The sequence below is a fragment of the Volvox carteri genome (assembly GCF_000143455.1).
Source record: "Volvox carteri f. nagariensis unplaced genomic scaffold VOLCAscaffold_9, whole genome shotgun sequence".
In the NCBI taxonomy this organism is placed as follows: Eukaryota; Viridiplantae; Chlorophyta; class Chlorophyceae; order Chlamydomonadales; family Volvocaceae; genus Volvox; species Volvox carteri.
Window position 1 is genome coordinate 687,319 of NW_003307552.1, and position 14,773 is coordinate 702,091.

General features: G+C 54.4%; 3 protein-coding genes across 3 annotated transcripts; 1 reads left to right on the top strand and 2 right to left on the bottom strand.

The window, feature by feature from the left end:
* Positions 1-3,235: 3,235 nt before the first annotated feature.
* On the bottom strand, positions 3,236-5,020 carry VOLCADRAFT_80084 (copper target 1 protein; the record flags this gene model as incomplete). Its single annotated transcript, XM_002948261.1, has 4 exons — positions 4,649-5,020; positions 4,099-4,531; positions 3,753-3,929; positions 3,236-3,510 (listed from the first exon to the last, which is right to left on the bottom strand). The coding sequence occupies exons 1-4, from the start codon at positions 4,985-4,987 to the stop codon at positions 3,236-3,238; spliced, it is 1,224 nt and encodes a 407-aa protein (XP_002948307.1). The 5' UTR covers positions 4,988-5,020.
* A 1,232-nt stretch (positions 5,021-6,252) lies between these two features.
* apg4 (autophagy protein) lies at positions 6,253-9,008 on the bottom strand (the record flags this gene model as incomplete). The annotated part of the gene is made up of 5 exons (XM_002948262.1): positions 6,253-6,443; positions 6,770-7,097; positions 7,483-8,031; positions 8,408-8,465; positions 8,959-9,008. 5 exons carry the CDS (start codon positions 9,006-9,008, stop codon positions 6,253-6,255), a joined length of 1,176 nt encoding a protein of 391 aa, XP_002948308.1.
* A 669-nt stretch (positions 9,009-9,677) lies between these two features.
* Positions 9,678-14,699, top strand: VOLCADRAFT_88519 (uncharacterized protein; the record flags this gene model as incomplete). Its single annotated transcript, XM_002948119.1, has 10 exons — positions 9,678-9,906; positions 10,127-10,251; positions 10,344-10,400; positions 10,715-10,879; positions 11,575-11,679; positions 12,353-12,454; positions 12,777-12,860; positions 13,395-13,553; positions 13,940-14,089; positions 14,604-14,699. 10 exons carry the CDS (start codon positions 9,678-9,680, stop codon positions 14,697-14,699), a joined length of 1,272 nt encoding a protein of 423 aa, XP_002948165.1.
* Between the last annotated feature and the right edge of the window lie 74 nt (positions 14,700-14,773).

Below are 14,773 nucleotides of genomic sequence, written 5' to 3' on the forward strand. Positions count from 1 at the left end.
GCGTAGACTCATCTTTTGCTCCGCGAAGGGTCTACGAGCGGACCTTACCTATCCACTTACGAGCTCAGCTAGCTCCGAACTCGCGACAATCATACGACAAAGTTCCAAAAGTTCGTCAACCGATTCCAAGCTATTACATATTCCTTGCGACAAAAGCAGAATAGAAGCGCACGAAATATGTTGACGTGCGGGCCAATGCTCAGGAGCTCGGGCGTATGGGAACAGTCGAGACTGTTGTGCTTGTTTTTATTCAGCCGGTAGTAGTAGTCCTGGATCGACCAAGGGGGCTGGATTTATCATGGACAGGCGCAAACGCCCGGCGCTATTGTCAGGGTGTGAGACACACCTATGTGTTCAGTGTATGCAAACTTGGAGGGAAATCAGGCCATGGAACCCTTGTTAATAACATTCGTGGGCTTAGTTACAAGTGCGGGGGCATCCGTAAAAGCCGGGGGTTGTCATGATTGATTCGAGCATGAAACCCTAAATAAGATGCCAGCATGCGACAGCATTTACTAATAGGTCATGATGCACACGCATGTCGGATTGGGTGAATGACTCACTACTGCGAACACCCCAGAAAGCACCCACGCAATAGGCAAGCACCTTAACCTACCTAGGCACAAGCCATCCAGCTCACCACGGGGGGGGGCAGATGGCATGCTAGGCAGGCGCTTGTGTAGGCCGAGGGCGGGTTGGAAAAAGCCCCGCAATACATGAGACGAGTATACAGAGGCCGTCAGAGCCTTCACAGCCGAAGCGGTAGAAGCTCGAACCGAGTGCAACGGGTCGGGCAGGTCGTTCTGAGGACGCGGCAGCGGCCGAGCAGGCGGAAATTTGGGAGGCCGTAATGACGGCAAGCAGGTCATCCAGAGGAAGTCAACACAGCTGGGCGTCCAAAATAAGCAGCAGCAGCCAAGCATGCGGCAGCACACTTGATGGCTGCAGTCAGGTCGTTCAGCTTTGGGAGCAAATATGGCGTGGGATGGAATGGCTGGAGGCTGGTCGTTCAGGGGAAGCCCTCACGGCTGAGCGGGAGCAAACTTGCGTGCAACGGCTGCCGCACAGTTCGTTCGGAGGAAGCCTTTGCAGCTTTGTGGTGAAAAAAACAGATGGACGTTCATAGCTGCGAGCAGGTCGTATCATGGAAGGCTGTCACCGCTGCGCGGCAGCAAGCACATCGCGGCATGCGACGGCTATGAGCATATCAGTCGTTCGGGGAACATCATCACAGCTGAATGGCAGCAAACTCGGGAGGCCGTCCACTGCTGCGGGCGAACAGGTCGCCCAGAGAACCTAAGACAGCGTTCGCTCCCTGCCCCTCCTTTCGTCCTTACACCCTATTTCAGTGTCCGGATGTATGGTATGCCCTTTCTTTTGTGTGTAGGCCTGGGAATTTGCGGACTTTTGGTACTTGCGAATGCACGGCTCCCTGCATTTTGCTAGGGGTACGTGCCCTGGGGTAGGTTGGTTTAACGTCACCCGCTAGCAGGTACGGCTAGTGGTGTGGGTTGGTTCCCTGCCCCCCTACCTTGTAATGGTTGTATCAGACATCGTAGCTGGGTGGCATGCAACACTTGTTGGCAGATCATTCGGGGTGACAGATCATTCTGGGTGGCATGCAACACTTGTTGGCAGATCATTCTGGGTGACAGTAAGCTCGGATGACTATCTCGGTGCATTCAGCTGCAAGTCGTTTGGCGGAAGCCGGCTTGAGCGGGAGCATGCATGAGGTCTTTCCAAATCGCCAGAAATCCAATATATACACCGCGTCCATTGAAGATGGCCGGCAGCTTCGTAGTGATCGGTAGGCCCTTTCCTATCTGGCTTTTCACCCCTGCCACCCGCGAAAACGCATTAAGGCATCTCCTTATGCATCTTAAGTGCTTAGCGTGCATTTTACGCGTTGGATGTTCAAGCTTTCGGCTTTCATATCCGTTCATCCCACGTGCCCGTTTCCTCCCTCTTTTCACCATATGACCGATGTGACTGGCCAGTTCTTTATCTCGTACGTATCGATAAGCGCTGGTATGAACCGTACGCTAACACCTAGATTTTCCTTTCTTGCCCCAGCAATCACGAGATAAGGAACAGCGAGAACCACAGTGGCATACGTGCCCAACTCGTGTGGATTGTGGGGTTCCCCCTGTTCCCCACTCTGCCCTTATCCGCCATTTTATAAATCGAGTGTATTTCAGATTACGTTGCAAGCACCGGCACTAGATTGACCCAACGGACATTGGAAAGCTAGCCTGTATCCAGCATTACAGCCGCAACCTGTGGCCTCATGTAATCGCCATTACATGACTGTCACGGTCATGTACGATAGCGATACATCGCATTTGTCACTGTATGAAATAAACATTCAACCTCGTCAAGCGATTACCCGTTAGTCAACGTGAAATCAAAGATAGAGTTCATCAGTAGTCCCTGCGAAGCATTGCAGATCTCCTCCCTCTCATCCTTTCATGCTCCATGCCTCTCATCCATCACTCTCTTTCGCGTCACACACCGTAACCCTCTTAACATCCGTACTGAACATACGAATACAACAACAAAGGATAGATGCAACCGTACGGCGCCTCCCGCTGTACATGTTTCACCCTCCGTTTCGGATGTGCGACCCTTAACCAAAGCACACAAAACTCCCTCCGACGCCAAACAAAATCGAAATAGTCAAAATAACGGAGAGCAGGCGCGTCAGATGTGCGCCCCCGCATGCTCTGCTACGATGCGCCCGACCTTAGCGTCAACCAAGGAACCATATGACCGAGCTAATCCGTGTTATACACCGCATCGCAACAGGAAGCAATGACGCCGATTGTGCAAACGCCAAACTCTTCCTTTGGAACGTCACACGTGCTATGTCGACGTGTGCATCTTAGTGCGCACAACGGCGTGCCTCAAATCCTCTCTGCGCGACTCGCCTCTACCTCCGCTCTGCTGCTAAAATACCGAACCAACGCATTCTTCAACGCCAACCACCCGCGCTAAGCTGAGCTGCTGGACGTACTTCGGTCGCTATATAAAAACTGAGACGAGAATCACATGATTAGCCGACAATTCTGCGCTGCGCTGAAGCACGTACACCATTAGGAACTCCGGGTGTGACCACGTCGGGGCCTTCATTCCGTGTCTTCACCAACTGTACGGCTCCGCGAGTGCAGTTTTGCCGTTGCCGTCAGTATAGGCGGCAGCTAACGCAAGGTTACTTTCGCATAGACCACGCGCAAATTTAATAAACCAGCGCGGTCTTGTTCTCTGCAAAGTCGTACGAGCCGGACTCCTTGGGGGTCATGATGAAGATCTGGAAGACCTCCGCCACCATGCGCTCCAGAAGGGGCAGACGCAGGAGCACCTTCACAGCATCCGGCACGTTCATCTTGCCAATGTTCACCACCTGGGTATTGTACTTAACCAGCAGGTCCATCTTCTTGAAGAATTCGGGGTTCTCCACATCTGGCACTGCCGGGAAGATACGCTCCGTCGACTTGTTCGTCTCAATGATCACTGCATCACACCGACAGGATGCCATCCCATCGCCGTCAGGGATTCCGGACTCTCGTCAGTGGAAGAAAACAGCATGTTGATGCTGGAAGCGAAAATAAGGATAGTCCACGTCATGCGTGAGACGGCCGAAGCATTTGGGACACTGTCGGGACAGGCGTGAAGACATCTGACTACAGGCTTGCAGCGTGCAGCACACAGAACTCCCGCATATTACCTGTACTATAAGCACGATGTGTACTCACCGTGCTGGTTGAAGACAGTGGTGTTAAGGCCCAGAGAGCTGTAGAACGCGTCGCGCTGGTGATCGTTCAGGTACATGGTGATGTACACAGACAGGCAGAAGAACCGCGACCAGAGCTTCGCAACCCAGTCGTCAATCATCTGAGGCTGCGACTTCAAGACAGCGGTGAAGAAGTCACCTGATGCAGCGGTAGAGGGGAAAGGGTAAGAAAAGGCAACAGTGCGTTCTACGCGGCAACTCAGTAATCACGGAGCTCCAAACAATGTTGTGGAACTTAATAAGGACTGGCAATCAAAGCTCAATGCAAGGGAAGACACGTAGAGAAAACACATGCCGTACTGCCTTACCGTGGCGGTTCTCATCCTGGCACCAGTTCTCGAAGTACTCAAACAGAGGGTACAGCTGGTTGTCAGGATTGCGCTGCAGGTGACGGTAAATCGAAATGTACCGCCAGTAACCGATCTTCTCCGAGAGGTAGGTTGCGTAGATGATGAACTTAGGCTTGAAGAAGGTGTACTTGCGGTTCTTCGTCAAGAAGCCCAGGTCCAGAGCAAGGTTGAAGTCTGACATTGCTTTGTTGAGGAAACCAGCGTGGCGAGCTTCGTCGCGCGACATAAGCGTAAAGATCTCCGCCACAACCGGGTTCGTCGACTTCAGACGGCGACCCAGCTCCTTGTATAGCAGGAAGCCAGAGAACTCGGCAGTGCAGGAACGCTCGAGGAACTCGATAAAAATTTTACGCGTCGGGCCAGTGATCTTCTCAGCGGCCGCCTTGAAGGTCTGCAAGTGTATCGGCGAGAGAACCGTGTACTCGCTAAGACCGAGCTGCATAATGGGACCAGACTTGCCGCGCGAATAGTATTACCAAGCATTCCAAGATTGCAGAAAACAGCTCACCTCGTTGCGCACGAAATGGCGCTGGTTGTAATCCTGCTTGAACTCAGCCAGCATAGCCTCAAACTCAGCCATGTCCAGATTCTTGTTAATTTCCAGGTTGAAAAGGCGCTCCATCTCATCGAAATCCGTAGTGTAGAAGCGCGGAGTGAGCAGCGTTTCGTCAGCGGCCACCTTAATGCCATCGCGCATCGTCTTGAAGCCAAGATTCTCCTCGGTCGCAGCGGTTGCAGCAACACGAACAGAGCTGCGAGTTGGGCGAACAGCAGAGACCGGAGTAGAGCGCACCGGTATCTGCTTGCCGAAGGCACCAGTAACACGCTTGTTCAACATAGTGGCCATTTTTCAAGATTGATGTCACCGCAGGTGCGCAAGATCCTACAGTGTAACACCTTGCACAGATGTGGCCTTGTGAACACTTTGCAAATTGCACTTTGTGGCTCCAACAGCGGACGCGTTAGAAAGTCGTACTGATTGCGTACGGCTGCAAGATTTTTAACAAAGCATACAATGCATATCTTTTCGCGTTCACTGTCTGTATTTGTAAAATACAAGGTTCAAACGCAAAATATTTTCTGCCTATTACAAGTGAAATCCTGCATAGCTACAACGTAATTCTTAATGCAAAAATTGCAAGCGTGACTGCGGACCTGCGTTCCTTCCATAATCTTACAATCCGAGACGTCTTGCAAATTTTGTGCAAATTATCGGGCCGTAAAAGTTAATTACCCGACTTTATAGTTCGCGATTAGCGCATGTTGGATGCGAGAACGCGACAGGCAGCCAAGAGCTGCAGTTCCTATTTCGAAGGATCGACTCAGCTCGCCGGATCCTCAAACTTAAGTCGTTGTCTACCTAGATGCTCCTACGCTGCGTAAACAGCAAATATAAACACGCAACGGACATCAGTCCATGTCCAGAAATGCCGCTTTGCGGCACACATGGATATAGAAACAGGTATCAAACAAATCAACATTTCCAATTGTTGACCCAGCGATGCAGCTCTAAATCTATGTACGACATGCGCCCGATGAGCAACCTGCCTACCCTTCTCCTCCTCAGCGAGAAAAAGGTGTCTGGCCTTTAAAATCGCTCCTCAGCTCGGAAGTTAGTGCACCTATAAGAAAACGTTTTATGCTGAATAGCGGGGGCCCGTCCGTACCTGGCTATTGTACATGCATACATCCCCTTGTATCTCAGACATCACAGGGAAAAGTAGCGGATCCCCATCCAATGCAGCTGGGGCGTTCTTATCGCATCTGAATCCATCTGTGCTCCTCTTAACAACTTAACAAACTGCACAACACCCAGTCCTAGCACCCCCTTGCTGGCTTGCTTTGGCTTCCCTTCCACGCAATCTTATCTTTTAACGCCATGAATAGGGGAGCAAAAATCCTAGACACCGCTCTAGAGGTCTCCAGCCACAGATCAGAATCCCCATCGCCAACTCCTTCCGGGTTGCATACCGCCTGCCTGCTAGTTCACGCCTTCCAGCTTTCCCCCGTGCACAGCAGCGCCTTTCAAAAATTGACCCATTCAGCCCCATTCAGCATTGCTGGAAAGGCGAGACACCTCGCAACCGTGTCACACCGCCACGCCACACTGCACTACACCAACTCCCATTCCTCCAGCTGTTGCTGCTGGCCCCCATGCTGTGCCCCACCGACTTCAGGCTCCCCGAAATCGTCCTCCAGCCCCACGCCAGCCTGAGCTGTGCCCGACGTCAGAGTCATTAACGGCGCAAGGCTGTGCTCCTTTGCCAGTGCGTCCAGCCGGGTGAATAGGTCCTCCAGGTCAGCTGTCGGAATGTGGAAAGGCGATGCAAAGTTGCGCTGAAGGGTTGCAATGAGAAAACCATGGAGAGCCTCGCTTGCATAAGAACCGAAATGCTCGACATTGCTCACATCTCATGCCCTGTATGTATACCTGCGCGACTCTCAAAAATGCGCACACTTGTCGTGTACCAACCTTGGATAGTGCAAGATTAGCGGTCTAATTGCGTTCAAGATCTTTGCCATTTGTACGAGGTGTGCGCCGCGTACGCAAGTGCCCTGCCCCGCGTACGCAAGCCCTTCATCCTCCTCCCTGTTGGAAGAGCCTACCCCACAGCCCATCCCCACGCACCTGCTCCCATGCACAGAAACCCAATCGCCATAGACGGGTCCAGAGCCGTGGCAGGCATCAAGCGCACTGTATCGCAAAAGTAGGTCGCCAGAGAGCTGGCAGGCAATACAACCGCGGAGCCACCGTTCCCGGCTTCTTTAGTGTGGCCAGCATCCCCGGCTATCCCCCACCGGACCGTAGGTTGCGCCTCGTGAGGATCCAGGAACAAAAACGAGCTGTCCTGCACGCCACAAAGGTATAGCGACGCGCTAGGCCGCCCGCCCACGATGCCCACGCTTTGCGGCCAGGTGAGAATCCGTTGCAGCTGCGGTAGGTACACCGGGTTGATCTGCGGGGCAGCCGCGGCCAACAGAAATAAGATGATCACAGATTTACATTCATCAGCTGACGTGCCGACCTTTAGGTACCTGGAGATCGCTGTTCCAGTCGTTTGCGCATATTCGGTCATTGTGCGTGTAGTCACCAAGGTGACGACCCAGAGGGGTGAAGGAATGGTGAAGCCAGAAGTCATATAGAAATTACCAGGCCCCATGAGCAAGAAGTAGGCCAAATGATTTGTGAATCTGGCCAAAAGCTGCTCAAAGGGAACGAGCTTCCTACCTGGCCAACGCCGTACCCCTATTACTGGGTTTCCATTTTCAACCGCCATTCCAAGGGACGCTTTAACTTCCGGCCCTGCTGGCCGGCATGTCACGATGGCCATACGCACCTACCTTATCCATCCCAAGCGTGAGCGGTATTAGCAGCAGCAGTGGCGCAGATGCAGCTGGTCGGCCAGAGGGTCCCGCGGCTACGTCTCCTCCGCAGAGGCCATGCTGGTAGCCCTGAGCACCTGCGCCTCGACACCCCGCGGCCCCGAAGGCGGAGTCCCTTGCGCGGTTGCCCCCGCTCGTCCGTGGCGCTTCTCTAGATCCACACGCAGAACCAGATCTCCGCGCTGGAGATATGTCAGGCCCATCACAGCCCGTGCTACCCTCTGCACTTCCCTTCTTCAGCTCCGTGACGGCGTTCACTGGCAACCCATGGGTCACTTTCGCAACCCGTTGCCCAGGTGCCATTTCACCCGAAAGCTCCTCAGGAACCTGCTGTCTTGACCGTGAATCTCTGTCTGTGGACGTGTCCGTCCCCGAGCTTCCGGTCTGAGACGAATGGTTGCAGCTTCGCCGGTCATAGTCATCCCCGTCCAGCACACCTGCCGCTGGCAGCGAAACCCCTCCTGTATCTGGCGCGGGCCCCAGTTGCTGCGCAATTCCATCCCTCAGCTGAGAGCAGCACGGTGATGGCAGCGGCGACGCGTCTCCGCTTTGCCCAACTGAAGGAACATTGCCCATGCACCGCCCATAGCTGGAGGGCAGCTCCTGCCCTGTTGTGGGGACGCTGGTCGCCGCTGTCGCCATTCGTACCCGAATGGCCGTGGTATTTAGCTCGGGCGCACCACCCCCAGAACCACAGGCGACATGCAAAAACAGGCCCATGGGTCGTTCTCTGTCCACGGAGGAAAAGAGGGCTTCCAGGCTTTTGCAAAGCATCCACGGGCCCACCCAGCGTCCCGGCACGATGCTGCGGGTGGCCAGACCGGCAGCAGGGATCTGACGTCAGCGAGAATGGGGTAGTTCGCGTTTCCCAGGGTTAGCACACCGGAGCGCCGCACAACACGTACGAGCTTAGCTCAATGACACCTACCCGGCTGATACTCCTGCATCGCAGATGCGGTGAATGGAGAGTAGTGCGTCTGGGTGGTCGACAAAAAGCGTGACCACGGGCTGCACCTCTTCCAACGTACTTAGTTGTCTGCTCCAGCCGCGCCCCAAAGCAATACGAGCTAAAGCCTGGAGAGCCGCATTAATGCCAAGGCCCAGTTACGGGCTTGACTTCAGAGTACACTACAGTTGCGGAGGCAATACATACCTCTGCAAGAAGCATTTGGCCACTACGAATTGTGCAACCCCACCCAATGTCGCTTGTCAACATGGACGGGCCTGCAGCGACGAGGCGGCTTTAGCAACAGTCGTCCCACCATGAACCGAAACCCTACTTTTTTTCCCTTACCAAGGGACGGGAAGTCTTTGCGATAGGTCAGCCATAAGCGTGACCTGAAGTCCGAAAGCATGGCCTCCAAGGACTGCAAGAAAACAAAACCTGGAAAATTTACCTTCACCGGTTAGGAAATTGTCACGGACAAAACACACCTCTGTATCCAAAAGCTTGATTTCAGGAGACCCGCCATTAGCAGCTCCATAATACTCGCCAAGAAGCCACACTGGATGCTGGGATAAGCTCGTTGTGCCCTGGCATGGCGAGACACGTCTGCGTTAATTTGCAACCTGCTTACATCTTTGTCTTCAATTGCTGCGCCTTACATGCATAATGTCGGCAAGCTTCCGCAGGCTGAGGGCCTGGCTCATGCTGAAAGCAAGCTGAGTGATTCGCAGGTAGAACGATTGGCCAGCGGTCAACGTTGTTGCCCCCGCCCCGCAGCTCATGGCGACAAGCCGCAATTTGATGGGAGTTACACAGAAGCAGCTACGAGGAGAACATTGTTTACTACTGCAACGTACAGAAGAGAATTTGGACCACTTCCGCAAAATTTCTCCTTTTATTTTATATGAGCCTTTTACAACTCAGGCTGCATAGCACCATAGCAGTGAAATGCGTGGGCAAAGTAATGAGCTTCGTATGGGTACGGCATCTGCTCGTTTCAATTATCCCGCACCATCAATGAGGCGACACATCAAAATAAATTAGGGAATTTACAACTATGCTTTTTAGGACATTAATATAAAGGAAGAGCTGCTCTGACAAGGTTGAACTTAATTATGTACCCCTGCGGCCGCTAGACGGCATGTCTTTGCGGCCGCGCTTGTGCAGGATTGAGCATATAGTAACTTTCTAGAACTATAACGTACCCATGGACGACTGGGGAGGTAGTGGGAGAGGGAACTACCGTCCTCGCGGTTCCCGCGGTTTCGGCGGAAGTGGAGGACGCCATAACGATAATTACTATGGAGGACGAGGTGGCCGGAGTGGGAGCGGGTATTACGATGGTGGTGGGCCAGGCGGGTACTACGATGGCCCGCAAGGTGGCCGCGGAGGTCGAGGAGGCGGTCGTGGGGCCTACATAGATAGCTACCAAGGAGGTGGGTATCAGGGTGGAGGTGGCTATGATGGTGGTGGTTATCAAGGCGGGAACTATCGCGGTGGAGAAGGGCGCTTCCATGATGGTGGATCTCGTCGCGGCTTCCGTGGCGGTCGATCCTGGAACCATTCAGGTACGCACTGCCTGAATACAACGTCATGGAACAATAATCGTTCCCGCTTGCACCGTCGTGGCTGAGCACTCGGCGGGGTTGGTTGCAGGGCAAAAGCGGCAGCAGCAGCAGCAGTACAACGCCAACCCGCCACCCAACCTCACGTTGTTAAAGACTATCCAAGCGCATAGTGGCCCAATCACCTGCATGTCTTATGACCAAGCAACGAACGCGGTGAGTCCGACAATATGATTTGGTTAGCAACTCGCTACTCACAGCACAGGCGTGGCTTGCTCATTCCGCACCGCTTCCCTTGCTTGTTGCAGCTATTCACCGGGGCCAAAGACGGCAAAGTCAAGCAGTGGGACTGCAACAGCGGCCAGGTAGGGCACTTCTCTCGGTGTGCAAGTCGCCTGGATGTGGGGCGTACGGCACGTACAGTGCGGTCTATGGTGGTCGTCGTTTCTTGAGGCGGGGGTTGAACCGAATGGCCACCCCCGTCCTGATCCCTCAAAAGGGGACTCAGCCCTTAAGGGCTCAGCCTAGAACTGTGACAGACTGTGTCACAAATCACCCGGTTGTGAACAAGGATGACAAGTTGCTTCTTATGCGTTGCTTTCTATGCCTGTTCGCTTAGCGTCATATCACCCTTTCTTTTCCCCTTACAGCCCTCTGTCTCGTTTCCCCTCCGCTGTAGGTAGTCCACGAGGAGACCCTCGGCGGGCAGGTCGACTCCATCTTGTTCATCCAGGGCTTCCTGTTTGTTGCGTACGTTAAGGGGCCAGATCCGCGGAACCAGGACGGCATCATAAACTTCTACAACACCGCCGCTGGGAAAACGCAGATGATTCCGGGGCACAGGGTGAGACGAAAGCCTAGCGGTGTAGGCTGGGCGCCGGGTGTTGTAACCGTCCAAGTGGACGCGGTAGAAAGCCCCAAACGAGGGTCAGGTGATGAGCTGGGCCGGGGCGGGACACGATGTAACAGCTCTTGCGCGTAGGGGTTTTGGCCGGACGGGCGACGGTGCTCGCAAGCACTACAAAGGCATCAGGCGTTTCGTTGGGGTTCCACAGCAGGTCCTCCATGCCGGTCAGCTGGTGGGCTGTTGCGGTTACGCGTGGTGGCCAAGCGTAGTTTATCGGTCCACAGCACGAAACGGTTGCGGTGCGGAAAGGGGTCTGGCCTGGTGCAGCTGTGGTCTATTAGTTCTGGGCAATCTGTTGCCTGTTGCCTTCCGTATGGCGAATCAGGGAAGCCCGCTTGCCATCGCTACTCGTGTAGCAATGCCATCCTGGCGGGTGCTCGCGCCTACTAGATATTGCAATCCAGTACCCACGGTTGGCGCCAAGGCCCATGGGTGGAATCAGCCGTAAGCGCGGGAACGCGCAATGTGGTTGTGGCGCGATGGCCATCCCTATCCTGCGCCCTAGGAAGGGTACCCAGATGTTAGGCAGGGTATCCAGCAGGGTACCATGCTGCTACGAGTCTTAACTAATTGCTCTTCCCGGCCCTGTAATCTGTGGGGCCATTGTCTGCACGCATGTGGTTGTGTCACAGGGCCATATCAATCAGATGCTGGCATCCAACAACCTGCTATTCAGCTGTGGGCAGGACTGCAGCATCCGCGTGTGGGGCATGGAGGGCGAGGCGTTTGTGTGTAAGGTAAGCAGGACGCAGTTGCTAAGCGACACGCGCTGATGATGGGCTGGGATATGGACGGGGTATGGTATTGTAACTTCTTGAATTTATGAGAGAGCAACCGGGTGTTTGGGGCTCTCTTGCTGGGCCTGCAGCAGGGAGGCACTTTTGAAATAGCGCCTTCTGCTGGGAGTTGTGGTTAGGAGATGTAAAGTGGTAATGCATGCGAGGTGACGGGCGTTCACAGCATGGTTGGGAGCTGTTGAGAATAAGTTATGCTGCTTGGTGTGGAGGACTGATATTGCGAGGTTCCGATGCAAGGTAGGGACCAGGTACTGGCAGGGTGGGGCCTTTTGCCTTGCTCTCGGCTGCAGGCGGCAAATGCCACAGCCGTTTGGAACGTCCGCATGGGGCCGATTGGCTGAATTTGATATCGCATTCCGCTGGATATCAAATTCCACGGGAGGGTTTCGAAAAAAGGAAGAGGGAGAGGGATGCCGCGCGCCCTCACTCGTATTAAGGGGGCAACACGGCATCGCGCTGAAGTTCTGATGGAACTGATGAAGATATGAGCCCAGTCATAGGTTGTCGGGCGAGGGTTTGGGCCTTGTGTTACCATATTGGCGCAATTGTCCTGGCCGCTAGAGAGCAATTCTTACGGTAGCCGTCTACGGTGTGTGCTGCTGATTTCCCACAGCAAATTCTGGACAAGGACAAGGGCGGTCACACGTACCCGATCTACGCTTTTGAGATGATCAACGGCTTCCTGGTGTCCGGGGACTCGTTCGGCAGCCTCAAGGTGCGGATTCAGCAGCTGTTTGTGCTCCCGCAATGCCGCGGTTCCTCGTACCGTACTTTCTGTGCCCGCATGGAGTCGGGTGCAGTGAGTACAATCAAAGGAGGACATACACGGCTCGGCGGAGTGGTTGACCCGCTTTATTGGAGCACATACAGGAACATACAGGAACGCGTGCCGCCTTGATAGCGCAGCGGCCAATGCGCGGCTATTATCCTGGGCCTTCAGAATGTATGTATTCAAGCCCGTCAGCATTGCGTCCACTGACGCACCTTAAGCTTTTTCCATGAAGCCGCCTGGGTAATGGTCCCTCCCCTTTGCGCAGATCTGGGACCCCGCCACAGGGACATGTACGCAGACAGTTACGTCAGCCCACAACGGTACCATAACGAGCATCTTGCAGTACGGGGTAAGGAGGGCTTCGCATCACGCCGCTCATTGCATCGGTTTTTTTGCTGTCGTTGAGCGTATCGTATGCTGTGAGATTCCTTAGCTTGGCCCTAATGGTGGAACGGTGCCTGGCACCCATTACGGGGCTTTACAGGTAAAGGGGCAGGAGCCCCCCTTAAGAAGTTTCCTTGCTTGAGCTGGCGTGCATGCACGCTAGGATTTCCTTCCCGTGTTTTCAAACATTGTACAACTCGCTGATGATATTGCGTTATTGCGCGTGCTATGAACGTATCTCGGCGTTTCGCGACGCATAGCCATATTGGGCGGTTTGGCGTGTGCCGATTCCGTATTGCCGTGGTGTTAAATGCATCTTGTTATATGTTTTATGTGGTGTTGTATGTTTCTTGGCCGCGGATCTCCTTTCTTCCCGTGCACATGCCCTCGTCCGCTCCGGTACGTAGCATGCTGTGCTCCTCCTCTCCTGGCTTAAGCGGTTTCGCTGTGTTTTGCTTGTCCTCACTTCTTTTGCACCTCACACCGCACGGCGCCGCAGAACAACATCCTGACGGGCTCCGTAGACGGCTACATGAAGGTTTGGGAGCTGATGAGCCCACCCGTGCCTGGCGCCGTTGTCAAACCGGAAGCCATCGACAGCTACTTTGAAGACGACGGTGGTGGCCGTAGCGGTGGCGGGGGGGGAAGATACCGCCAGGTGGGGCAAAAAGCGGTGGCAGTATTGGGTGCTGCAGGGGTTACGTCGTGTGTATTCGTGCCCTGCTGCGCACTCAGTAGATCTGCGACGGTAGAAGGGCCCGGGTGTGCCATGGGGCAGAGATTCAGAACGGCCGCGCGGAAGGCGCAATGGCTATAGCCCTAGTGAAGGGCAGCTTACTGTCGGCTTACTTCATCAGGGGGGGCTTACAAGGGTGAGATCTTTACGATGCACTTGTGAACAGAAGGGTCGTTGCGCCTTACCTTGACACAGCTGTCCTGACATGTGCCTATTAAGATCTTCCGTCAGTACGGAACCACGGTACACGAACGTACAGGCATTACAGGCAACCGGTCCCCGCTGATCTGTCCGTGTGCGTCCTGCAGGGGGGCGGCGGCCCGCACAACTCAATTCTCACGATGGACGGCTCCCCAGACAACAAAGGCGAGAGCATACTGGCCATCTCGACGCTCCAAACCGGGGTCAACGTGTACAATGTAGACCAGAGCATGTCCCTGCTGGGGATGCTGCCAGGGGTGAGCATGCAAAGCAAGGACCGGGAGGGGGTTGGGGGGCTGCAGAATATTGCGGATTCTGTTGCGCCCATTGCGCATGGATGTGAGGTAGGGCAGCACCGGCAGCGCATATTTGTATTTATCTATCTTCAGTGCGATCGAGGGCGCTTTGGGCTGCTGGGGGGCAGATGTTAGCCTTGCCTTGGGGTGACTTGTTGCGCCTTCCAGTGCATGGTGGCGTACCTTAAGCACTGGGCCTGCGCGAAGCAATGTGGAGGCCGTTGTAATGCATAAGTCGTGTGCGGGTCGCAGGTTTGCCACGCTCCACTTGGTTGAATTGCATGGAAACGGATAGGTTGGCGTCGGCCTCGGGCTCAAGAAGCCGGGCGCTTGTGAGAGTGATACCGCAGTGCGGCCGGCAAGAACCCACTTCTGGGGCACAGCCCAGGAGATTGCATCTTACCCTCCTTCCTGGGCATTATAAAATAATGATTCCGTGTGCTTTGGGTGTACGACGTCTTTTGTTCCCTTTCAGGTGGTGGTGTCTCGGGCAATCACGAACATCCCAGGCGCAGCAATTATCGTTGGGGACGACACTGGCAAAGTGCACATATTCTCGTGGTCGGGCTGAGACCCTGCGGAGCTTAATGCGCTAACGAGTGCGCCTTGGTTGCGGAAAGAGCTTTGCCAAATTCCTGCTGCTGG